Source organism: Pomacea canaliculata, linkage group LG12, assembly GCF_003073045.1.
Source record: "Pomacea canaliculata isolate SZHN2017 linkage group LG12, ASM307304v1, whole genome shotgun sequence".
Taxonomy (NCBI): domain Eukaryota; kingdom Metazoa; phylum Mollusca; class Gastropoda; order Architaenioglossa; family Ampullariidae; genus Pomacea; species Pomacea canaliculata.
This window is the reverse complement of record NC_037601.1, coordinates 13896168-13921044: the sequence shown is the minus strand read 5'-3', so window position 1 is coordinate 13921044 and position 24877 is coordinate 13896168. Positions and strand designations below refer to the sequence as shown.

General features: G+C 42.6%; 1 protein-coding gene across 1 annotated transcript; it reads left to right on the top strand.

Moving 5' to 3' along the window:
- Positions 1 to 1438: 1438 nt before the first annotated feature.
- On the top strand, positions 1439 to 24579 carry LOC112577395 (PH domain leucine-rich repeat-containing protein phosphatase 2-like). Its single transcript, XM_025260459.1, is given in 24 exon segments — positions 1439 to 2159; positions 10986 to 11121; positions 11889 to 12232; positions 12235 to 12472; positions 14601 to 14741; positions 15008 to 15112; positions 15115 to 15182; positions 15485 to 15807; positions 16064 to 16214; positions 16436 to 16615; positions 17223 to 17343; positions 17519 to 17564; positions 18051 to 18146; positions 18321 to 18479; positions 18735 to 18932; positions 19449 to 19611; positions 19899 to 20029; positions 20467 to 20601; positions 20887 to 21081; positions 21240 to 21247; positions 21359 to 21633; positions 21996 to 22358; positions 22490 to 23037; positions 23292 to 24579. Coding segments are annotated over 23 exon segments (4410 nt in total). The 5' UTR covers positions 1439 to 2159; positions 10986 to 11003; the 3' UTR covers positions 23596 to 24579.
- The last annotated feature ends 298 nt before the right edge of the window (positions 24580 to 24877 follow it).

Genomic DNA, 24877 nt, shown 5'->3' with positions numbered 1-24877 from the left:
ATACGTTAAAGAGTAAATCTTCCTTGAATCACCGTCGAAAAAAAGATGATGATTTTGCGAATATCGATTGCAGTTTGTGTGTTCGGGTCTCATATTAGGCCTGGGATAGTTAAAGGGACATAACTACTAAACATCCACAATCGTTTGAATATCTTAAGTTACTTCCCTTTGACTAAAATTTTTTTTTTTTTTTTCACAGGTCTGGTTGCAACTGGCTAAATAATTGTAATATCTTTTAATGTCTTTCTACATAACTTTAGTATGAATACAGGCATATATGCTCCTAATCTGCATTAGCATAAGGTAAATTTTTCACAGATTGTGTCAATTAATTAATAGTTAAATAGAAGAAATGATGTCTTAAGTGTAAAAGTTATTGTTTGTGCACTTGCTACTGGTTTTCTTGAAAGAGTTTCATAGGTCTTTGATGGAATTCTCCTCTTAAGTAGGTGTTATGGTGAATTTCTTAAAATAACTTGAATTTACTGCATGCCATGTAAAAATATGTTTATCGTGTGGTCTGTTTAGATGTCTACAGGCAAAATGATCCCAGCTATGAAGTCAGTCATAACAGAACTTTACTAAGTTGGGTTAGGAGGACAAATCATACTTAAGAGAATTTATAATCCATAAGAATAATAATTAAGACCTTACTTAATGCAGTAAATTCACCTGAGGAACAGTGGATTATACACATTGGTGGAACAAATGCAAGATATATATATATACACATTATTAAATATATACAAATGGGACAAAAATTATACAGGGTGGTGATTTATACAAATTATTTATTACAATAAAATTTATTACAAATTTATAAGATATGTACACCACTGCAATATATGAGTTAAGAAGAAATTCTGACTTTTGATAATGTCCCAGATTTACTAGCATTAAGACCAATTAAGGGGTTCAAAATATTAGCATACAGCTATTTTATGTTCACTTACTACATACATATTCTAACTGATAAAGTTTTCTTGAAACGTCTTGATGAACAAAAGAGGGGAGATGAAAATTTTTAAAAGATTAAAGTGCATGAACACCTTTTTGTTATTATCCACACACATTTATTAGACACACATATAGAGATTCATAGATACAAGGGAGATTACTTTTGAAGGGTTAACCATGTTACCTTTTTACACATATACCTCGTATATAGATGAGTAATCCATGCACACACACACTCACCTGCACATACATATACATAAGCATGCAGACTAATACTGACACATCTGCTCATGCATATTACTACATTATTATTATATTAAAACTGCTGCACAGTCCCTGCACCGCAAAATGGAACTTTTTTTTTTAAGTAAACCAGCCATTTTATGTGTGTGAGATCACTGTGCAAGTATTTCACACCTCGTTCTTGCTGTCACTCGCAGAGATCACAATCATAACTTCAGGAATGAATCTGGTCATCACGACAGTTACCTTCAACACGGCAATTGTTTGCTCCCACCCTTCACCCTCCCACCGAGTTCTTCCACTGAGCATCCATCCTCTTTGGTCCGAGGTTATTTTGTCGAGAGGTTCGTGTAATCTTCTCACTGTCCCACTTTGAACGCAGACGACATTCGTCAGCTCAACGGCGCATGCGCCAACGACTGACGGCAAGTCAGGGGCTGGAGGTCTCCCACCCTTACCTCCCAACTCTCCTGCCCGGTATTTCCCTCGTCAACCACTCTCGTTCGCTCGGTGTTTATTATCCCTGTCGCGGCAGACGAATTGTGGGGGTGAGGGAGGGCTACAGGTAGAGTAGTGTGTCGTCTGGGGCGTCGGCCTTTCGTCGAACATGCCCTGTGTAGCGTGTCTTTGCCACCGCAAGAGGAAGGACTGTACACCTGTGATCAGGTAGCCACCGCTGCTGACGAGTGGTGCTCGATAGAGTTCTGTTACTGAAGATTACGTGATTCCAAGGTGTTTAAACTTCTCGTACTGGATACTTTGACCAGGCCTTGTTACCTGGCGAAGTTCGCTTACCTGGCCTGTGTTTTTCTTGTACCCAGCAAGGCTAAATATCCTGATCCAAACACCAGTGCAGGAACACCTGTTGTGTGGTGTGCGTTCAGAAGGACAACAAACCAAACGTGTTCCGGGTATCTATTACAATGGAGTTGCTGTGAATCAACTTCTTTTTTCAATGAGTAAGTATAACGCATTGAGCCATTAACTCAAGCAAGTGTATCTGCATGTTCTTTGATATTTACATTATACATTATTTAAAGCTTGAGCAGTGTGTAAGACGTTTGATTGTTGCAACATATAAGAGTCGTAGAGTAGATTGAGTTTGTTTTGTTTTTTAAAGTTTGAAGCAGCCAAACATTGCCAAATATTGCCATGCCAAACATTTACATGGTTTAAGCAGCGTACTGGTTGACATAAAGCGATGTTGATTATTAAAAAAAAAAAAGCTTCTGAGCATGACAACGGACACATTAACTGTAGAGCGAGAGGGGGAAGAGGGAAAAAGGCTCGATGTCGCGAGCATAGGTGGTGGTAGTGGTAGTGGTGGTGGTGGTAGTGGTGGTGGTGGTAGTGGTGGTGGGGGTATGGACACGACCGTTACGGGGTAGTCACGACACATACGATGGTAGACCACTTCTGACTTGATGTCGGCTGTTGATACGTGTACAATAATTTAAAAAATTATCGTCGACATTGGTGTGTACAGCTCATGCCTACAAACGTCCAAAATTATCCTTTCATTAATTTTATGTAAAAGCTTTAGCTGGTAAAATGTGCATTTATTCGTGCATGTGCAGGTCTGTGTGTGTAGCATGTGTGTAGACAGCAAATGTCATGATGGAGGAGTGTAAGTAATGATTATTATTAATGTACTTTCATTGCACAGGCGCAAACAGAAAATTGTGGATTACGAAAAAAAAAGATTTTGTTTCTTATATTCCTGTAGGAATTTTCTAATTGTGAACATATATTTTGGAGAATTCCACACAGCTGTTTCGCTATTTATAGAAGCAGAGTATATTTTTCGCGTACGTTATTACGAAGAGGCGGGTTGTGGTGACTTAGGGAACAAGAGTGTCAGGCAGGCTGGGATTGATTCTACACATTGCAAAAGCGTTAACATACTGTGGCGAAATTACAGCTTGACTGAACAGAGTTGCTAATTATAAAGTAGATAAATTTTGTGGCCCGCGAATGGTGTTATAAATATGAAAATGGCCCCTGAAGGAAAGAAAGTTCTCCACCCGTGCTCTATGAGGTTACCACGCTGAAGAGGGCTTTACCATGACTTCATCGACTTTAAAAAGGCATTTGACAGAGTTTTGCAATAGGGGCTGTGGCACGTGACGCAGAAGTTCAACATCGAGGAGGGTTTTGTTCAAACCTTCAAATCGATTTACAAAAACTGTAGAAGCGCTGTAATAACCAACAACCAGATGGGAGAATGAGAAAACTTTTCTTCACCACCTCACCTCCATTTCCATAGGTGAGAAATCCCTAGGCAGCCTGCGCTTTGCCGACATTGATATGTTGGCAGACAACAGCAGCAAATTGCAGGACCTCACGAACAGGATGCAGAACAGCCCCAGTGTATACGGGATGTCAGTACTGACAAGAACACAGTCATGGTCAACATCGTAGGCACAGCAAAGCAAAGATCTACAAGAAGGAGTAAAGCTATAAACTGAATATCGCGCCAGACTTTTGCTCTACCCTTCTGTTAGTCTCACGGGTGCAAAAGAACTAGATGCACACACAGGATCGAATCTTTGCAGCAGACCTCTTTTCAACAAGACCGCCCAGTGCGTTTCTCTAAAGAACAGCTCCAACCATGTCCCCGTCTGGTTACAGTGAGCTAACCCTCAGTTCAAAAGGAGTCCCAAGCAGTTTGCAGATTGGCAGTCGCCCGCTGAGGTGAATGTTTTTCCCGTCACAGGAGAAGACTACAAATAAAAGACTACAGCCGCCATTTTTCCTTTTTGGGATGGAGAGATTCGAGTCATGCGCCTTAGGCCAAACCTTTATACTGGTGATGACCTTTTTTTCCTCGAATCCTCTGCGCGTCGTGAGTTTATTGACAATATAAAAACAAAACGTTCCAAATCATTGAAGTCTTTGTTTCACAACATTGCATGTCGTTCCTATCAAAGAAAACCATTCGGCATCACAGTGACTGGAACAGGGCGGAGATACGCTACATAACAGGATGTGTCAAGGGGCTGAATCCTTTTACTCCATCCCCTTTTATCAGACCAAGGGAAATCTTTACCATATCTAGTAGATATGTTTTCCATATGGCGTTACCAGCTGTTGCCTTATTCTAGTGTAGAACTTCCAGATTATTTTCATTTTTTTCTTTTTGTCTTCCAGCTTCGTCCCACCGATGGGCATTAATGCCGTTTTATTCTTCTTAAATTCTTCCTCCTTTCCTGCTGATAAGTGGCATGAGAAGTCGTTAGTAGTAATGGTTGTGTATCCTAAGTTAAACAAACACGCAAAACTCTGTGTGTGTGAGAGAGAGAGATGACAAATCTTTAGTTACGAGGATACTAGAATAAGCAAAAGCCCTCTATCTAAAAATAAATAAATGCACTACATTGCTACAAAGTAGAGTCACTAAAATAATAAAAGAGGATCAGTTAGTATTAATTGTGTACAAAGATTCGGGTTGACATCTTATTTGACGGAATTTTTGTTGTTGTTGTTTTTTTGTTTTTTTGTTTTTTGTTTGTTTGTTTGTTTGTTTGTTGTTTTTTTTTTTGAGTAATGAAACATGTTACGTGGTTAATTTTGTCTGCACAGAGTTAGAATGGGCAAGATTTGTTTGATGTTAGGTAGTTGGGGGGAGTTGAAACTTTAAAAAAAACTTTTTATGCTTGAGTTGTTTTCGTGAAGCCACGTTTATAGTTACAGATACTTGTCACGCCTCCATTAAATGTGGTCTCAGGCTAAACGTCATTCATAGCTACAGGTGAACACTGACACCTTTAAGCTGATGCACCAAACTTTAAAAAAAAAAAAAAAAAAAAGAGGACACAAACATCAAAGCTTTCTGCACACATTTCTGCTCCACCAGCTACAGCCGTGAGTTGCTATGGTGGCATAAAATGGCGTCCCAAAGGCAGGCAAAAGAGAACCAAGAGGAAATGGCGAACAAACAACGACACATTTAAAATATGCTAGAACTCTGTGTGTGTGTACTCGCACGCGATTGTTCCAAAGTCAATCTTCTTTTTATTTTTTGGCCTTGCTAGCCATTTCACTTCTCTTCTGCTGTTTGAGGTCCAACTTCGAGGCAACATCTGAAAGGGGATTAAAAGATAAGTATAAGGTCATGTGACATAGTCCCTACCTTCAAGGTTTGATTGACAGGTCTGAATAGCTTGTACTGAAAACCCTTTCCTGCAGGCCATGAGTGTGCTCTGTACGTGATATTCTGGTGAAAAGGAATTTGTTAGGTTAGTGTTGTCCTACCCCACGTTGTCAAATATTTGTCATTGTTGCCTCAGCTTTTCTTCATTCATCAGCTGTGAGCAGTTTTGTCATTCATGGGAAATGACCGCAGGCAGGACATTAGTGATGCTTGCTAGTACTTTCTTGCCTGTTCTGGTCTCGATACTCTTGCTCCTTAACCCGGCATTTCACTTCTTGTCTCCACAAATAGTTTCATTTATTTGTCTGTACCAAAGAAGTTCTAGGATAACTCTCAGCTACATCTTTTTGGAGCCTGACACCTGGCAGTGTATCTGACACAAATAGTTTTCTACTGTTAGGTTTAAAGACTATAACAAAATAACCATGTAAACATCAAGAAGTCGCTGCCTCCAAGCAGTTTCCGATCATTTTAATGGTATATGGATCTGACACATTTGTGATCGTTAGGAAGATTATTTGCCGTTACGCTCGTCATGAACCCATGTTTTTTGTGAGTAAGGCTAATTTTGATGGGGTTTTTTTTAACACCTTTAAATGAAACTGGAAAAACGTGACATTCAACTCCCGTAGACGTAGTGGGGTGGAATGTTACGCGGGGGGTAGGCTGGGGAAAACAAGTGTCTTGTCTTGTATTCAGTGATGCGTGCAGACCCCGCAGTCGGCAACAACTTACCCTCGCTACATAACTACCCCTGGCGGGTGCGGTCTCTACCATTATAGATGTATAAAGGACTCATCTAGCATGTTATCATTAGATTATACCTAGTCACCCCCACACACACACCCACATAAGTGGAACTTAAGCAACAGACGTTTATAAAGATCATGTTGCTGTCGCTTACCTCTCCTAAAGCAAGAGTACAATGAGATCTTCTCAGATGAGATCTGTTCATGGGGTGTATCCATTTTCACACAGAATTCCTGACAGATGAGAAAGCATGAGATTGTGCGATAAAACGCTTCGGCTATGACGTGTGCGACGGAAAAATTGAAAAAAAGTATGTCCATCACGCTCGCCTCAGGGTCAGAGTTCAGTTTAAAACGTCGTGCGTCAGGGAGGAGGGGAGGGAACCTGACTTCCTAGTGTAACTAGCGGTCGCAAACCAAAACCATTGATAAACTTATAGCACACTAAATCATTTGCACCAAGACATCTGCTCTATCAGAACAACCGGTGTTCGAACCGTTCTTGTTTACGAACACTAAGAAACGTTTATGGTCGCAAGGTTCTGGGGCAGCCAGAAAGTTTCAGCGTTGTTTTAAAATAGTGTGTCTTTAAAATAATATATATTTTTATCGCTAATCATATTATATTATATGCCATTACGCTTGTGATTTGTTAAATTTTCGTTAATGACGGCTAATGTTAAATTCTGAAGTCACATTTTATTTAGTTCATGTAAATGAAAATGGAGAAACGTGATTTTCAACTTCTGGCTCTTCAGACTCGGTCATCGATAGAAAACAACGCCAATTATAAGCAAAAAATTAATTTGGAAATAATGCACTAAAGAAAAGAACAGATTAACAATGATTTGTTACATATGAAGATGTGAATCGCAGTGATGAAGTGGTCCACGGGAAAACACAGCAGCCATAACTGGTCAACAGAGTTCCGATCCTTCCATAGCACCTCGCGTGAATAACCTTCCAGAATGTCCCAGCTGAATACAACTGCATTGAAGTGTTATCAACTGAAAGGAGCAAAGTTTAAATAATAATAACACATCATTCTAACTCTTGTATAAAGACCCTGGCGGGCAAGCTCGACACATAATCACCCGCGTTACGATGGCCGCTTTTTCAAAGGAAATTTTTGGGTTGCCTCTTTTTAAATGGTTGTAGCCCCTGGCACATATTGAACGCAATCCAAGGTTCGAGAAATGTCAGACATGTCATTTTGCCTTGACTCACTTGTGCCCAAACGATTATTGCTTTCTAGACTAAAGAGTTACATGAAATTTGGGGAACGGGCAGAAAAACGATGTCACACACGTTGCAATATTATGTTTGCGATCAGTGACCTCTGTGAGAAAGAAAAACCTGCTGGGAGACCAACTAAGAACCGCCTCCCACCACCACCACCACTTTTTTGCGGACAAGGAGGTGGGGTGGTTCTCAATAGCCTCCTACCCATCTCCAGCAGGCTTATCTTTGTCTGAGTCGTTGCCAAGCTCTACAACATAACTATCATCCATGTCTGCGCTCCCACCTCCGTCCATATAAAAGCCTATCCGAGAGGTACTGAAGGATATCCCCGCCATGATAGGGGATTTCAATGCAAAGGTCAGCTCAGACACTTGGCAATGCTCCGGGCTTGGTGGGACAAATGAACGGGGCCTCCGGCTACTTGAGTTTGCACAGTCACGGGTTGACCCTTGCCAACACCTTGCATCCTCACATAGGGAAACGGATCGTCACCTAACACTCTCCTTATGTGTTGACTCGCAATCAGATCGACTTTATCTTGCTGCCAAGGCTTCAAATGAAGCATCAACCAGGCAAAAGGAGAGCATATCCGGGTGCAGATATTAACAGTGACCACAACCTCATCCTTTCGACCTGCCCTTATAGCCATCGGTGAAGCATTGCACGACTACTCTGCGCATTCCTAAAGATCTGTAACATAACTTTATTGACTTTAAGAAGGCGTTTGATAGAGTATGGTACAAGCGGCTATGGAACGCACTGTGCTCATTCAATGTAAAGGACTCCCTTTGTTCCTTAGTTTTCGTTAGTTTTGACCTTTTTGTGTCTTCTTTTCGGTCATTTCCATTGAATTATATGTTAGAATTACTGTAACCATCAACTACAACTTACTGTAAAACACAGACATATAAATGACGGTAATATGCATGTATATGTACATGTATATATAAATATCGACACAAAGGACAATCACTCCTGTTTCATTTCCTCGAAAGCTAAAATTCTTTCTTAGTACTGCAATGAGGCATACTTTAATACTTTCTTTGTTGTTACCGCCATACAGTCTTCAGCTTTCTATCCTTCTCACATAACTGTCTATTAATAGCCACACCGAAACTTGACACCTGAAGGGAGAAACCAGCTTTTAGCAGTAAAGGCTGCTTGCATTTGCCAGCACAAGGCAAACCGGTAGTGTTTTGTTTATGAGGATGACAGGTATCTCAGGTCAAGGGTCGCCATCCCCGCCATAGCGACAGGCCCCCATTCCCCTGACCGGTGTGGAAAGCGCGCTCACATTCCACTACTTTCCCACGCGCGGGGACTCACACTCGTCTCAACTCCCACGTCGATTAGCAACTGGGTCACGACTGCAAACACCCTATTGAAATCTGCATGTTATCATCTTAACGGGCTCTCCCTCTCCCCTCACTTACACATACGGGTGGAGCGAGGGAGAGAGAAAACAAGATTTAAAAACCTCAGATGGAATCCATGTTCCTCGCAATAGAAGGCGCGCACGTGATCAGATCACTGACGTCAGAAAGGCGATTGACGTAGGCACGCGTAGACGTCATTGCAAAATGACGACGTGAAGACGTGCACGTCCTTGACCTGACTCCGTGTGTTTACCTGCGTGTCTGCCATTCAGGTGATACAAACAGAACTAAGACAGACATGTATCTGACACCCAAGTGACAGAACTAAGACAGCCATCTATCTGACACTCAAGTGACAGACAGAACTAAGACAACCATACAGAACGACTAAATCGTCACGATCATTTCAGTCACATAAAATATATTTTTGATTACCAAGTCGATAAATGTCAGACTCTGACGACATTAAAAAAGTTTCTAAACGAACTGTTGACCCATGCAATCACAGAGTTTATTTATTCAGTCGAGTGATGTCTCTTCTCCGCGTCGGCTGTTTGCTTGACCCGATGGTCTTTAGGCGGACTTAAAAAAATGGACGTGGAAAACCCGAGTAGGATTGTTTGGTCGGCAATTGAAAAGTTCTCTCAAACTTTATGTTTAGAATAATTTTATTGTGTGTGGTGTTTATATTCCATTTTACTCCCATTTTATTATCGTCGTTAAAGTCCTGCCACTTGCTGATCTATAATGTGGTTAGGGTAGGGAGACGTTTTTAACAAACATGACTCCAGCATTAAATATTTCTCGAATCTGAAACTTGTTTCTTTAAACTCCCAAACAGTTGATGACAAAATTGTTTTTTAAAAAAAGTTACTGCTTTTTAAAACTTTAAATACTACACTTTGACAGTTTATCTCTTGAATGGGTATTACAATCTGTTGTGTTTGCAAATAAACCTGTAGGAATGTTACTGCTTATTACAATATTTAGTCGTAAGGACACTAAAATATTTATTGCATATTAAAATATTTAGGCTTAAGGATATTAAAATGTTTACTGCGTATTACAATATTAAGTTTTAAGGATAATGTTTACTGCTTGTTATTTCAGGATATTAACAATGTTTACCGCTTTGCTGCTATTTTCTGGTACTAATTGTTTAGACGATCATAGTTGAGATGTTTTAGCGATTATCCCGGAATCACATAAAATCATAGACGTATAAATATACAATTTCTGTCATCGTAATGTCTAGCTTTTCCTTATTCGCTGAGGTAGGCAAACTATTGCTAGAAAAAAAATTCTGAAGATATTCGCATATAAATGGCCCTGTATACAACAAACATACAGTTTTTATTATCAATAGTTGTAGAAAGGTGACCTACATTTCTTTGACTTCCCAGGTCAATTAAATGTACATCAGGGCCTAATATTAGTAAACGAAGCAGACAGGAAGTGCGACTTAGTGAAAAAAGTTCACCCTGAGGACGCATGTGGACCTGTTTGTTTCTGCTCAGGGCAGCGCGTCCTCGTCTGGACGTTGGCTCAGTCACCCTGTAACCCTGTAACGGGTTATTTTGGGGCAACGAAGGCTAACCGAGACTACCCGCACAGAATGTCAAATATTCGGTGCATTTACGTACCTGCAGGGAGAGATTTCCTCGGAAGGCTTTAAGTTCTCTGTAGCTCTGTTTAGTTTCGCGAAGAGGACATTTGCCAATGGGAGAGGATTGTTTGGCCACAGCTTCTCTGCAGCTTCGTGTCCACAAATGCGCGGCCTTTGGACCTTCTGTTTCCAACTCCATGGAAGAAGAGTTCCCTGCCTTTCTGATAGACATTTCAAATTTTTATGGTTTTATTTATCGTGGTAGTTACTTAACACATGTGCCAATTTGGTTCTATTTAGTTCTTGTTTTAGTGTTCACTTTTATATATTTTTTTCCTTGTGAATAAGCAGCCATTTTTATTTCTTTTTTAATTCAAGTAGCTGTGTCTTCGATTTAAAAATGGTCTGCGTAAAGTGTATTTCTTCACTAGGTTTAGGAAGAAAACAGTGTGTTAAAATGGTTTTCTTGTGGAAGACGAGAGAGAGAAGTAAAAGAAGGATGAAGAGGAGGGATATTTGACAGTATTGTCATCATTCCATAGACATGGACTCTTCAGTTTAGTTTGATGATTATGTCAAAGGACGAGTGTCTGTGTTGGGGGATGGAGGATAGCTTGCATGTGTGCACACGTCATGTACCCGCGTTCTTGCTTGCGCAGGTGATGGGGGGATGATGCATGGCGATGTCCGTAAGCAGCAGCCGGCCGGAGACGGCAAGCCTTGGTCCCGACAGTCAACAGTTGGCTCCCCATGGGTCTCTCGTCGGATCAACCCGCTCCTACTTCAGGGAATCAGGTTTGTTGTCTTTGCATGCTGCTTATTAGCTGATTTGAAGTTTTGGCAGTGCTAGTACTGCCTTGAAGTTTCATGAACTAGATACAACGTACTTTCCCTTGTAATATAGCGTGATGACCTCTTGAACCTAAAGAAAGAAGTTACTTAAACCAGGAACAGCATCAGTGATGATGCCATCTTTGTTTTTCTCTCTCTCTCTCTTTCTGTTCTACGCATTACCTTTTGTCAGAAAGCGGGCACTCTTTGTTATAACACTACAAACAAACTGTAAAATTCTTCATGGCAATCCAAGATTGCTTGCTTACAATATATTGACACCTACGTGGGACTATCACCGCCATGTTAACTCACTAGTGGTTAATCGCCAGAGCCCAGTGTCTAGTTAGTTAAAAGAACTCGACAAATGACAGCGCAGATGATGTGGTAATTATATATATTTTTTTTCATGGCGGCTCTCTCCTTATAACACCTATATGTGGCTTTCAGTTGTTGTTTTCTTGGTCTTCCTTGTCTTCAATACCCATTCACAGTCTTCGTTTTCTTCGTCTTGTATATTAATCGTCTGTTTGTTTTCTTGTAGTCATTTACATTTTGTTCTTTTTTCTTATTATAAAGACGTGGTTTTATTCTTCTCATTCTTTGTTTCTAGAGTCGTTTAGTCTTTCATCTTTTTGACATTTTTCTACTTTTCTGTCCTCCTGCTGTCCCTACACACCTTCCCTTCGTAAGCATTCAGAATAACATCAAGCATGTGACATTACACACAGGGCAGCAGGCGAGCACCACCTTCAGCAGGAGTTACCGCAGTAGCAACGCGTGGTGGAGCGTCGGGGAGTACATGAACCCTGGTCTGACCCTGACTCACCAGAGCGTGGGGCTGACCCTGACGCAAGACAACGACGACATCTGGGACCTCTCGGACTCCCTGGCTGACCTGTACAAGGAAGTCAACCGCCGGGACAAGAGCGCCCCCTTGCGGCAGAATTCGTCCGATTCACGTCAACAGGAGAACGGCGGCGGTGGGAAGGCAACGGTGGACGTGGCCCGATGGATCATGGAAGACACAAGCCACGGGATTATACGGGTGTTCATGTCGGATTCGGATGTCAACTCAGAGTTGTTCCCTGCACACTGTCCACACCGGCCCAGAAGATCTGCGCACAGATGGGGATCCCCAACAACTCCCTGCATGTGCAGTTCAACGGGGACATCATTCGACGTATGGAGGCCTTCGACTGCCCCTTGGCTGTGCAGAACGAGTACCTGGCTAGCATCGGGTACTCCGACTTGCGGCGGGTGCAGGAGGAAGGGTCCAAAGAAGACCTGCAGTACCTGGTCAAGTTTTATGCTGGTAGGGGTTTGTTCTGCTTTGATCTGATCTCACACACACATGTGTCTTGACCTATCAACAGCCGTCAGAAACTGGATTGTGGACTCGGCTTACAGAAGATGTACATAAAACATACATATTGTATTTGACAGCAAGGAACATCCACCTCGATGCAGTCTCCTTTCAGACTGTTACATCTTTAGCGTTGGTCTCGGCAGACAGACAGCAGTCCACCTATACACGTCCATGATGCAAACAACAGATATCATTCGATCTTTAGTCATTCCACATTAACATTAAGAGGTCATAACTGCGCATTATAACACCAATTTTCACTTTAGTTAAAAACAAATTGAGGGGAGAAGTGGTTGTTCACAAAGCGTGTTTCAAACATTCTTTAAAAATAGGAATGGTGTCAGGTTTTCACGCGAGCATTTCTTTTGCCTTCCAAGAAAAACATAAATGTTTCATTAAACCAACTCTTAAATTTCTGTACATATGTAGATCACTATTATTACAAGGTTATTTCAAAGCAAAGGAAAATGTTCTGTTTCCTAATTCGCCCAACTTATGTCTATCATACCAAACCTAACCATATGGCCAAGTAAAGACACATCCACTTTTCACTCATGCTGTTAACTCAGTCTTTTGAATCCATAAAAGATTGCAAGCTAGGTAGTTTTAAATAAAGGAGTCTGTGATTGGGAAAAGAGGAGAGTTGTGGAGGGTAAGCGCTAGGGTATTCTAACTTTTTCTTTGTGGGTTGATATTGCACACGCTGAGTGTCTTGGAAACAAGAGACTTCTTAAACAGACCAAATCTGTCCTCACGACCCAAAACCCACAAAACCCTCAAGTGGAGCGCAATGAGTTACACAAAGGAACGGGAACCAAAGATCGTTCTGTTGACCTCTTTTGAGGTGTACACTTACTGGATGTATGCCTCGGACGGTTTGCCGCACAGGGGGGTCCTTTAGATGATGCTGTGCAGTCGTGGGAAATACAAGCAAACCACGCTCGACTGAATAGAGCAGCACAGATGTGTCTTAATGTTCGCGGCTGTTGCAACATATTTCATAATATGAGTTATATTCAAAGTCACTCCCTGTGTTTGGGCAAAGGGAAAGTACTGAAAATTTCTCTGGCTTAGAAGAGGAATGAAAGGAGTTTTGAGATGATGATTGAAAACATTGGAAGCCGTGTAGCGAATTTCTGTGACTGTTTCATAAGCAAGATAAACTACCGAAAACGAGAGTTAAATTTATGTGAACAAAGGATAAGGGATCGTTGATGATGCTTCTTTTTTTAACTAGGTTACCTAAATATCTCAAGAATAAATACATTAGATATTGCATACTGCCATGGAGGGTAGTCCTGTTATATTTAAGAAAACCATATTAGGCCTTTGTCTTCGAAAACCTGATTCAAGATTTTCGCTGTCGTCGATATGACATGTTCAGTACACGTTCATTTGCTTAAATTCTTTTTTCGGCGTTCATTTTCGTGTCTGTGTAATTCAGATGGCACGGATCTAGCTTAGTAATTACTACAGAAGGTTTGAAAAAAGCACACGTGCTGAGGTCATAAGATTTATTGATAAAGAAGGACGTGCGAAAGAGGATTTACTTTTCTAATTTACTCTCACACCTTTACCCTCGCAGCACCCAACCCTCTCTTGCTCCCCAGTCGTCTGCTCCCACGCTCACAGCGTGATAGTGTATTGGGGAAATACATACAGGGCAGGTAACTCAACATAAATAAAACACGTTGTCCAAAATTGCATGGAGTTAGACCGTTGTAATCTACTGACAACTTAGTTAGGCACCACGCATTGCTTTTATCTGTGGATGTGTCTGTGTGTGTTTTAAATGCAATTCGAAAATTAAACTCTAACTAAAAAGACTTTTCCTGTTGACAATAATATTTAGTGCACTGCAGTTCTTCCTCAACAAAAAAGTTTTAACAGGGTTATGTAGCGAAAATATATTCTACATATCACAAAGTAGATTGCTCTCTTTAAATTTTAATGCAACTCGAAAGGAATAGTGCGCCCCCATAGCTACTGATTTTGTTTAGTGTGTAAAAATCATATTGCGATAAAGATATTTTTATCATTTAATTACGACCAGAGTTCTGTTTTTCCCCCACAGGCAAACCTGTCTCCGACAGTACTTATTCTCGCAATCAGCTGACAAGTTATGTGTACATCCGCAAGGGGAAACTGCTCCACCAGTGGGTCCGGCGTCTCTGTGTCATCTCAGGAACCCGGCTGCTTATTTACAGAGGTAACAGCCACAATCTACTCATACCTTCAGCCTCTTATGCACGAAGAGAGTTTTCTAATCATCAAATAAAGTCTTTCACATTGCATAAACAATAAAACGATAGGTCATCTTCATATTTCATTGGGAAAAAATATGGGATCGAATGTTTAATTAAAGGTTCATTTTTCTCTGCCGTTTTTATTGCACACAAGAACATTCTACCTCCCCTCCTTAATATTTTGTAACCATGGAGACTATCACCGTCGCTTCTGTCATCGAAACTTATGTCACAGAGAAGGGAGCCAAGCCCACCGTGGTGCAGCTAGCCAAAGGGTCCGTGGAGGAGGTGCAGATCAAAGGTCAAGTGAATGTCCTGAAGTTGACATCAACTCTTCAAGGGAGAGGTCATTGTACATGTCCTTCGCTACACAATCCGACTACAGCAAATGGCTGAAAAAGGCCCGAAAAGTAAGGCTTTCAATGAGCGTCAGGGTACCCACGTTTGGTTAATCGTTGGTGCTTGTTTCTTTGTTTGTTTGTTTGTGTGTCGTGTCTTTCTCATGTTTTCGTTCTTTTATTCAAATATTTCTTCCTTCAATCAATCTTTCCTTCTTTCGTTGATTGGTTCAGCTGGTTGATTGGTTTCATGATTTAGATTCGTTAATGGCATTAATGCCATCGGTCACAGGTTACTTACCCAAACCGTTAGGTCACCTGAGAAATTTGCCGTTGTGGCAGGAACCATGTCGTAAATTTGTGAAATCTTTTAGGCGACATCTAAGCTTCCAACCAAAGCCGACCTGTCCGGCTGCCACCTGGAGTTCCTTCCAGAGACGGTCTTCATCAACGAGGATCTCGAGGTGCTTGTCTTACGACACAACGTCCTGCGCGAAAGACCCATTGAGGAGGACATCTACACCATCGGCTGGCTCGACGACCTTCCCCGCTTCGGGACTCTGCGCAGCCTCAACCTCGCTGACAACGACCTGCGAGTGTTCCCTCTGGCTCTGTGTCTCATCAAAACACTGACAGAGCTAAACCTGGCCACCAACAAGCTTGAGGACGTCCCTCCACAGATTGCGGAGCTTACAAAGTAATTCTCTCCGTCTGTCTACGATGATTTAAGAGTTAATTAAAGACTGCATAGATTTTGGTAATGAAAAAAATAAGTTTTAATCTGCACTTTCTCTCTTCCAATTTTTATTTTATATTTTAGAATGTGTTCACGTATTCACCAAACTCTTACTTTGTGTGTATTCTTCCGTCAGTGATATCTTCCTGTGATTGATGAATATGATGTTTTTGCTGCTACCATTCAACGGTTTGTTTTTTGTGTCTCTCTGTATTAGTCTTCAGATACTTCACATTCATAACAACAAGTTGTCCTCATTGCCGGAGGAACTTTCGACCTTAAAGAATCTTGCCGTCATAGTTCTCGCATTTAACCACTTCAGTGCCATCCCTAGTGTTCTCCTGCAGTCGCAGCATGCCAGCTACCAGGTAACATTTGTGATTTTAGTACTTAGAGATATATTTGGAACCAGTACACACGCGCCACAGTTCATATACATAACTAAACCTTGTTGTTTGACAGCTATAATAATAACATTCATATAATAACATAACCATAATAACATTTTTATAAGCTAGCTGTTCTTTTATCCAAGGCTTAGGGATATGATTTATGGTCTTCGATCTTTCTCTCTTTTTTCTCGTTTTAGATCGATAGCATCATCATGGCCGGGAACCAAGTGTCTCGCCTCCCAACTGAACTCCTCCTGTTCATGAACCACATCAAGAAGATCGACCTTCGAATGAACAAACTTCAGCTTCTGCCCACAGAAACCGCCAAGTTCCACTCCCTGGAGCACGTGACACATTTAGACATCCGCGACAACGGGGTAAACTTGAGGGCTTTCAGGGCTGCCAGAGAACTTTGGAAATGTGCACTCAGTTGTCATGTGGACATTTAGTGGCATTGTCTTGTAGATAGGCTTTTTGGCAAAACTTAAATGTAACAACTAAGTGTTCAAATGGATAAATGTAATTTATGATTTTTTTTTTCGTTCGTGTGATTGGAGATTATATAGCCTGATTATAAGGACCCGGGGCCAGAATGAATCGATTTTTTGAAATCCATAGGATGATGGAAAAAAGTACAATAAAATAATAACGTTGATGACAATGATGATGGTGATGGTAAGGGGATACACACTTACAGTTAAGGTGGCTCAGATAATGTGTGAAAAGGGGCTTAAAGACGATAGAGAAGATGATATTTCATTTAGAAAAATTAAAAGACTAGAATGCAGTAGATCATCATCTTGGCAGTTATTCTAGCACCCCATCTACTTGTGGTTCAGTAAGCAACGAAAGAGGAGCACAGAGAGGGAGAGGGAGAAAAGAAGTGAAAAACCGAGGCGGTCTTTGAAGGAATTTTTTTACTTCTGTATCCAGTTGCTTAGGACAGCTCACTGCTACATTATTATATTGTAATTTCTGTCTCAGGTGGTCGATCTTGACATCAGAGCAATTCGCTGTATAGAATACCTCAACTGTGACCGCAATGGCATGAAGAGTCTGCAGGTGAACGGCACTTCCTTGAAAAATCTCTTTGCTTCTCACAACAGTGAGTTCATATCTTCTTGAAAAATATTTGGTAAACATTTTGATAATAATAATAGTGAACATGCGTGTAGTTCATGCTTGTCATGATGCCATCTGTTTGTTTGCGCTTGTTTCATCTCTGTTGTATCCTTCATCCATGATATCATTTTTATCCACAGCTTATCTGTTTGTTTCAGATCTGGAAACATTGTTCATCAACCCCAAACCTGAATGGCTTGACAAGCGCTGATGTCTCTCAGTAAGGATTTTAAGCATTTTCATTGCTATAGGCGTGTTGCATGTTTGGAGTGTGTGACTTGTCACATTTGACACTACCATAGGAGCTAACGACCTCTGGGGTCCTGTGGGGGAGAAAATGTCAGTACAGGGAGATAATTCTCGACGGCCAGACTTGTTAAAGAATGTCAAGTCCAGAGAGATGTGTATGCACCCAACATGGAATTCGAACCTGGCACCTTACGACTCTTACTGCAGCGGCGACAAATGAGTGCTGAAAACTGCTTCGGGACTTTGTCATTCTCAGAGACATATTTTCATAGGAACTTTATAGCCCAGACAGTTGAGGCTTTAACATGAATACCAGTCAAGGTTGTGCGCGCAGTGATGCTCTGAATACGTGTTATAAATGTTTCTATTCACGAAAGAGACTTCAAAACTTTTTCGGTCTGAATAGCTCTGTGAAAATTACAAACACGTGTTTCTTTGCAGCAACAAGCTGTCTGCTCTCCCTTCGTGGGTTGGGGACTGCTTCTTTTTGGTCAAACTGGATGTCAGTCACAACTGCTTGACGTCACTTCCGGACAAGTATGTTGTTTCCTGTCACTTAAGAGTTTCTGAAATTCTTTTTTTGTAAGCAGATTTGGGAGAGAAGCGATTCAGTGCAACACAAACAGCAAACATTTGTAGATTTCTCAAAATTGCCAAATTGGGAACATGCCTAATGCTTCGCTAACAACAGCCTACTCTCTCGTCTGTTAGGTTGTTTACTGATGCCCGAAAGCTGAAGGTGCTGAAGGCGAACCACAACCAGTTGTCGTCGCTACCAGAGTCTGTGCAGAACTGTATCATCGAGGAAATGCATCTGGAGCATAACGACATACGGGTCCTGTCTCCTGAATTCTTCCTTCAGACCAGCAAGTAAGTCTTAACAGCAGTTACCTTCAAACACATTGTATCACCCTTTCCAGAACTTAGGGATTGCGCTCAGAAAAATATTATGTTATACGTTATGACTTCTGAATTTTTTTTTCCAAATTCGAGACGAAAAGTTGAATTATTGTGCAACCTTTTTTTGACTGATATATAACATAATTTTGGTGTTATGCATGTAGAAAAAGTCCAGTCCTGTGTTAAATTGTATTTCCACAACATGTCGTGTTGTTGTCTGTATAGGCTTCGCTATCTGAACATGACTCGCAACCGGCTGTGTGACATTCCTGTCCCCAACTTGAACGACTCTTTCAACAAGCTGCAGGAGCTGTACCTGTCTTTTAACAACCTCGGCAACTCGGCTGTCACCAAGGTGTGCTGCTTTCCTCGACTGCGGGTGCTGCACCTGGCCGGCAACAAAATTTCCGTCATTGAGGAGAGGTTTGAACAGTTGATTTATTTTTTGTTTTGTTGTTTTAGATATTTTGTCTTTCATGATCTTGTTGTATTTACTTGTTTTCTGTAGGTTGTCTCTGTGTGTGTGTTGTTGTTGTTTTTGTTTTAGTTCTAAAAGTATAGCTTTTTGTCCTTCTTGTGTTGCGATACCTTTATGTTAGTCAAGGTTACAACGTTTTGCGTTACAAAAGATCATTTAAATGCTTCACTTTCGTTTACAAACGAAAAACTGAATGATGTTTACATCTCCGACTCCCTTTTTTCGCTCACTTAGTCAATTATCTTTCCTCTTATTTATTTATTTATTTATTTGTTGAGGACATTTAAAGGCAATATTACATCTCCGCAGAAATTTTCATTTGGATAAACTTTCTGTGTTTTCTGCCATGCATTTCTGGAATTTCTACACTGTATGTAGTAGAGAAAGGTATAGTTATTCACATAAGTACTCAATATTTAGGCATTTTTCTGGCGATTGTTGCATGTTCCGCATGCTTTCAGGGATCTGGAAAAATTGACGCAACTGCTGGAGCTGAATGTGTCCAGTAACATGTTGACATATCTCCCCTCTTGTCTCGGCCGTCACCCCCATCTGCAGGTTCTCCGTGCCAGCTGCAACTTGTTACAGGAGTTGCCTTCTTTCAAGAATTCTTCAGCTTTAAAGGTTGTAGACATAACTTTTACTTATAACAAACTGCACTACGCTAGGAAACCAAATATGTAGGGGACCTGGGAGGGTTTACGAGGGTACAAATCTTATTTACATGCGTTACGCAAGACCAACAAATCCTGCTTGCATTGTTATCGATAGAAACTATGATCACTTTTAGTTATTGCTGTTTCGTGTTAAGCCAAAGTGACTTTAGCAGAGGACCAATGGTGTTGTGCTTCGGTAACATTGAAATACTTGCTGGAGAGGATGAAATGCCTACTTACTGAGGATGTTTGCAGGTCTTGGAGGTGAGCTCCAATCACCTGCAAAACCTAAGTATGAGCAACCTGGTGGCATCGCAAGTGAACCTGCTAGATATTTCCGGTAACCCTAACCTCCTGGTGTCGTCCCATGACCTCGACGGCGTGAAGTAAGTCTCGGTGAAAGTTTTATTTTTAAATAAGCAAGACTATGAAAGTAAATATGACGGTGAAAATCATTAAGGTAATCATTTTTATTTTCTTGATTTCTCTTTACAAAAATGAGTAAAAAAAAAAAAATAATAATGGTGTGCAATGTTCAACACCGTATGTCTGTTTCTTCTCAGAATGCATGTAATTCTATAAGCATTCTTTCCTTTAAACCTTAGTTTTTATATATTTTGTGAATATTTTCTGTAAAGTAATTGATACAAAAATATTAATAGCTTTATAACAGCCAAACGATTAAAAAGAGACTTTGAAATTAAAATGAGGACATCTTGAAACTCAACATCCTTACATGGCTTCATATCAGACCAGTAAAAGATAATTTATTTGTTGTTCTTGTTTCACACTGGTGGACTCGGGGGTTAATTTCTTTGCACAGGAAATCAAAGCGGCTTTGTATGATGGACATGCGCGGTCAGAACTGGTCACTTCAGGACCTGAGGACAATTGACGAACCTATCAACACACATCCCTGGATGAGCGGCGTGTCTCAGACCTCCGGCATAAGGAATAAGTGAGTGTGGGCACTCTTCACCCTAACATGGACTTGCATCCCATGAACTTGTTTGGATGGAGAACATTCGGCCTCAGAGTTTTTACAAAGCAGACTTTCAGTGTTGTCATTACGCCTTCTCAGTGTCAGAGACAAAAGCCAACCTGCCTTTAGAAAATGTCTAACTAAGTAATGACAAAGTTTGACTTGCCCAGTCTTGCTCTTGAGTGTTTGATTCATGATCTTTTTTAAAATTAAAATTTTCTACATACACATTTTTAGTTAACCTAAATAGTTTTGGTCCAGGCTGTCGGTGGCCATCTTGAACAAACCGACTTTGAAGGAGGATGGCCAAGCTTTCTTCGCTGTTGTCGATGGTGGTCGGAACGACGAGGTCGCTAAGGTGCTGGCCGACTCGCTGGTGTCGACGTTGCAGTCTGAGCAGTCTCATCCTCACACGCACAGCGAGTACATGAAGTACACCTTGCTGGCAGCCCACAAGTGAGCGACAACCTTTCATTAGAGTCTTTGTGAGGCACACCTGTGAGGCACGCTTATGAGAATATAAACTTTCTGTAAATATAAAGAGATAAAACTTTTGGCATTGCGCTGTCGGTATTCTTTTCTTTTTATTTTATGATTTTTTAAAAATATTTTAGAATTCACTGTTTAGCCTTTCTCTCTGTACGGGGAGTGAGGCTAGAAATTTTAAAAAATCTCAGTGATTTTGTTATCCTATCACCTACTTTTTCCACACATTGACTCTACTCATGTGCAGGCAAGCTGAAGGACCTGGGTCAGAAGATCGGTGCAGCGGCCGCCCTCGTGCACATCAGACGTCGGGACAAGCACACCGCCAGCGGTCAGCCCGGCAAAGGAAAGCGCGACTCGCTAGGGCGGGGGGAGTGGGTGGTGCGCGTGGCCAACGTGGGTGACACGGAGGTGGTGCTGTGTCGTCATGGTCGTGCGCTGGCCCTCACGCGCCGCTTTGATGTCGGCGCCGACGCTGAGGAGTGTCAGCGCGTGGTGACGTCAGGTGGAATCGTCACGGAGGTTTGTGGGCTTGAGCTTTTTTTTTTTTTTTTTTTTTGAAATCGTGAGCTCGTTGTTGTTGTCGAGTAGTGCGGTTTGCTGAAAGGAGAACGGGGGTCGGAGAGTTGTTGACAAAAAGAGAAGATCACGTTTTTTTTCTTCGTCTTTACAATTTAATTAATAATAATAATGTTAACTTATAATGCGTCCTATCTTGGCCCTATAGGCAAGCTCATGGCTCTTTTAAAAAATTGTTCTTTCTTTGCTTTGTGAGAGAGCATACTTTTTCCCTTTGCGATGAACAAAGTTGTTCATTTCTCTCTCTCTCACTATCCCTCCCTCCTCTCCCGACATCGATCTCTAAAAGTGACACCTGTTTCTAGGACGGGCGTGTCAACGGCGTGACGTTCAACTCAAGGCTACTGGGCAGCAGCTATCTCTTTCCACACGTGATTCCTGATCCACACACGGCGGAGCGCACTCTGGGCCCCTCAGATCGCTTCCTCATCCTGGCCAACCAGGGGCTGTGGAAGGCGGTGTCGCACGAGGAGGCCGTGCGTGAGGTTAAGGACATCTCCGACCCCGTGGTAGCAGCCAAGCGCCTGCAGGACCTGGCACAGGGCTACGGCTCGCGGGAGAACGTTGCTGTGGTCGTCGTGCGACTGATGCTGTCCGAGGCGGAGTGGCTGCGCGTGCGGGAGTCCCTGGTGGCACAGCGGGAAGCCAGAATGAGCTCTTGCGCGTGCTGAGTCAGCAGGCCGACCTGCTGGAAGTGCGCGACGGTGTCCCGTCCACTGCAGAGCTGCACAACGTCGTCATCGACCGCTCTGGGCGCGCCAAGAAGTCCAAGGGCAGCGGCTCCAGTCTTCATACCAAGGGAGGTAGGTCATCAGAGCAGCCACAGCCACAGGCTCAACGCCCTGTGGACCACTTAGATCCGCAGCGGGAGGAACAGGGTGCAATGCTTCAGGGCAAAGCCAAAAGCGTGCCGGGTACGTCCAAACGCTACCGTAAGAAGGACGACCCGGGCAACTTGGAGTCGCTTCTCAGCAAGCGCCTGGCGGACGAGGTAAAGAGCAAGGAATTAAAGCACGCTTTCCTTGCTCAAGATGACGATGACCAGAACGCCGATGACAACGTCATCGACTTTAGCCAGCACGGCGTGCCCAGCCGATCGGTGGAGGCGAAGCACAGAAAGGAGCTACACGAAGGAGTGGATGGGTGGGCCAGAACCATGCAGGAGCGGCTGGCGCAGGAAGTGAAGCAACGAGAAATCCATCGCGGAGACGGGGTGACCATCTCGGGTGGTGGTGGTGGCGGTGGCAGCGGCGGCGACAAGAGGCACGGCCTGCTGAAAAGCGACTCACCAGACGTCGTGCTGGCTCACAAACTCCCGGCAGCGGCAGCGGCGGCGTCGGCACCAAAGTTGGGACGCTCGCAGTCGGGTGGGAAAGGAATGCCAAACAATACTTCTCCCACCCAAAAAAGTTCGCTACCCTTCTCGGCGCCACCCAGACCTTCTTCCGCTACAAAACCTGCTCGATCACCGAAGCAGTCACGACCTCCTCAACCATCACCACCACCTCCTCCTCCTCCGCCACCACCACTACCCCCTCCCCCACCTCAAAGACCTTCCTTGGTACGGTCCGTTCTGCAGGATTCTCTCGTCTCGCTGGATGACTTTCAAAAGCCACCTCCAGTGTTCAACGCACCATCGACCGTGACGCCATTTTCTTTCATCACATGCAGATGGCACGTGCGCAGAGTGGCAGCAACGCCAGTCTGACGTCGATTCAATCCGACCCCATGTACGCCTCTGTGCGGGAGGTGTTCCACCCAGCCCCCCAGACCTCCTCCCGCAGCATCGAGGTGTTGGTGAACACCCTTCGCTTCACCGCCGGACCCTCGGGTCCGACGATGGGGAAGACGTCGATTCCCGCCATTTGGATTTCGAGGATGAAGACTACAGCGAAGGCGATTTGACTGACAGCACGTGCACGCTAGTAAACGAGGAGGCGGCGGAGAGCTTTGACGTCACCATCGAGGCGCTGCACGTCGACAATGCTGGAGAAGGGCGACGCTGGCGCAGCGGATATGATGTCACGGATGCCAGCCAAGTCGAGGCGACTGTGACGAAGCTCCCCAGACATGCGCACTTGGCTTCTATGCGCAGCGGGGACATACAGGAACTGACTCCCACAGGCGACACGTGCAATAACGATTTTCCGCCGGGTTACCCCCTGTCGGGTGGCTGTCAACGTCAAACTCCTCCATACGACCCACCACCCCACAACCGTTTGCACTTCCTCCTCCTCCACCACCACTACCGCCACCACCACAATTTGTAGATCCTGATCAAGCGCCGCTGTCGTCAAGTCACAGGAGCATTATAATTACTTATCTGTAAGTGGCCACGACATCACAGAGAAAAAAATAAAACCGTTGAAAGACAGTAAAGCACTTTGAACACCGATCTCTTTTTTTCATAGCACCGTTCTCTGTTCCAGTCTATCCCCACTCCTGCTCTTTTTCCTTCCTGCCTTCGTTTTGTCACAATTCATCTCCACCTCCTCTTTCCTTCCAGCACCTATCTGAAGACACAAAATTGTATGAAATGTGCGTTTCAGTTAACGAACGGTGCTAGTGATCTTTAGTCTTGATGATCTTGCTTTTACCAGAGTAACCCATCGAACAAATTTTACATTGTTCAAAATAAAAATTCTTTTGTTTGTTGAAATACTTATCTTTTGAATCTGCTTTGATAAATATTTTTCCATAGTTACCTTGAAACAAAGCACTCAAGACTTTGAACAGAGTTGAATGCAACCCGTGATAATGTTATGTGTGTAATTGTAAATATTCTTTGGTGTGTACTCGCCTGCTTATCAAAGCAGCTTCCCAAGCTGCAAAAAAGTCTTAGTTATCTGTGCAATCCTGTTTCTGGGAAATAAAGAGAAAACGAATAGACTTCATGCCTCAGCGTCAGTCATTTGCCTCAGCCGTGCGCACTACAGTACCAAATCTAGCTCAAAGCTTTGTATCAGGTCTGATCAGGTGTATACTTTTGAACTACAATTAAAGATTGTATTCGCATTTAAGTCCATTGTGAAACAGTAGGCAAGTGGCCATTATCTTTTTTCGTTTATTGAAACAAAATATATATATATTGCTTTATTAACACTTAAAAACTGTACTGCATAATTAAGCGATCTTTACTAAGTCAGTGAACGAAATTTGTTACCTGGGTCTGTACCTCTCTCTGGAA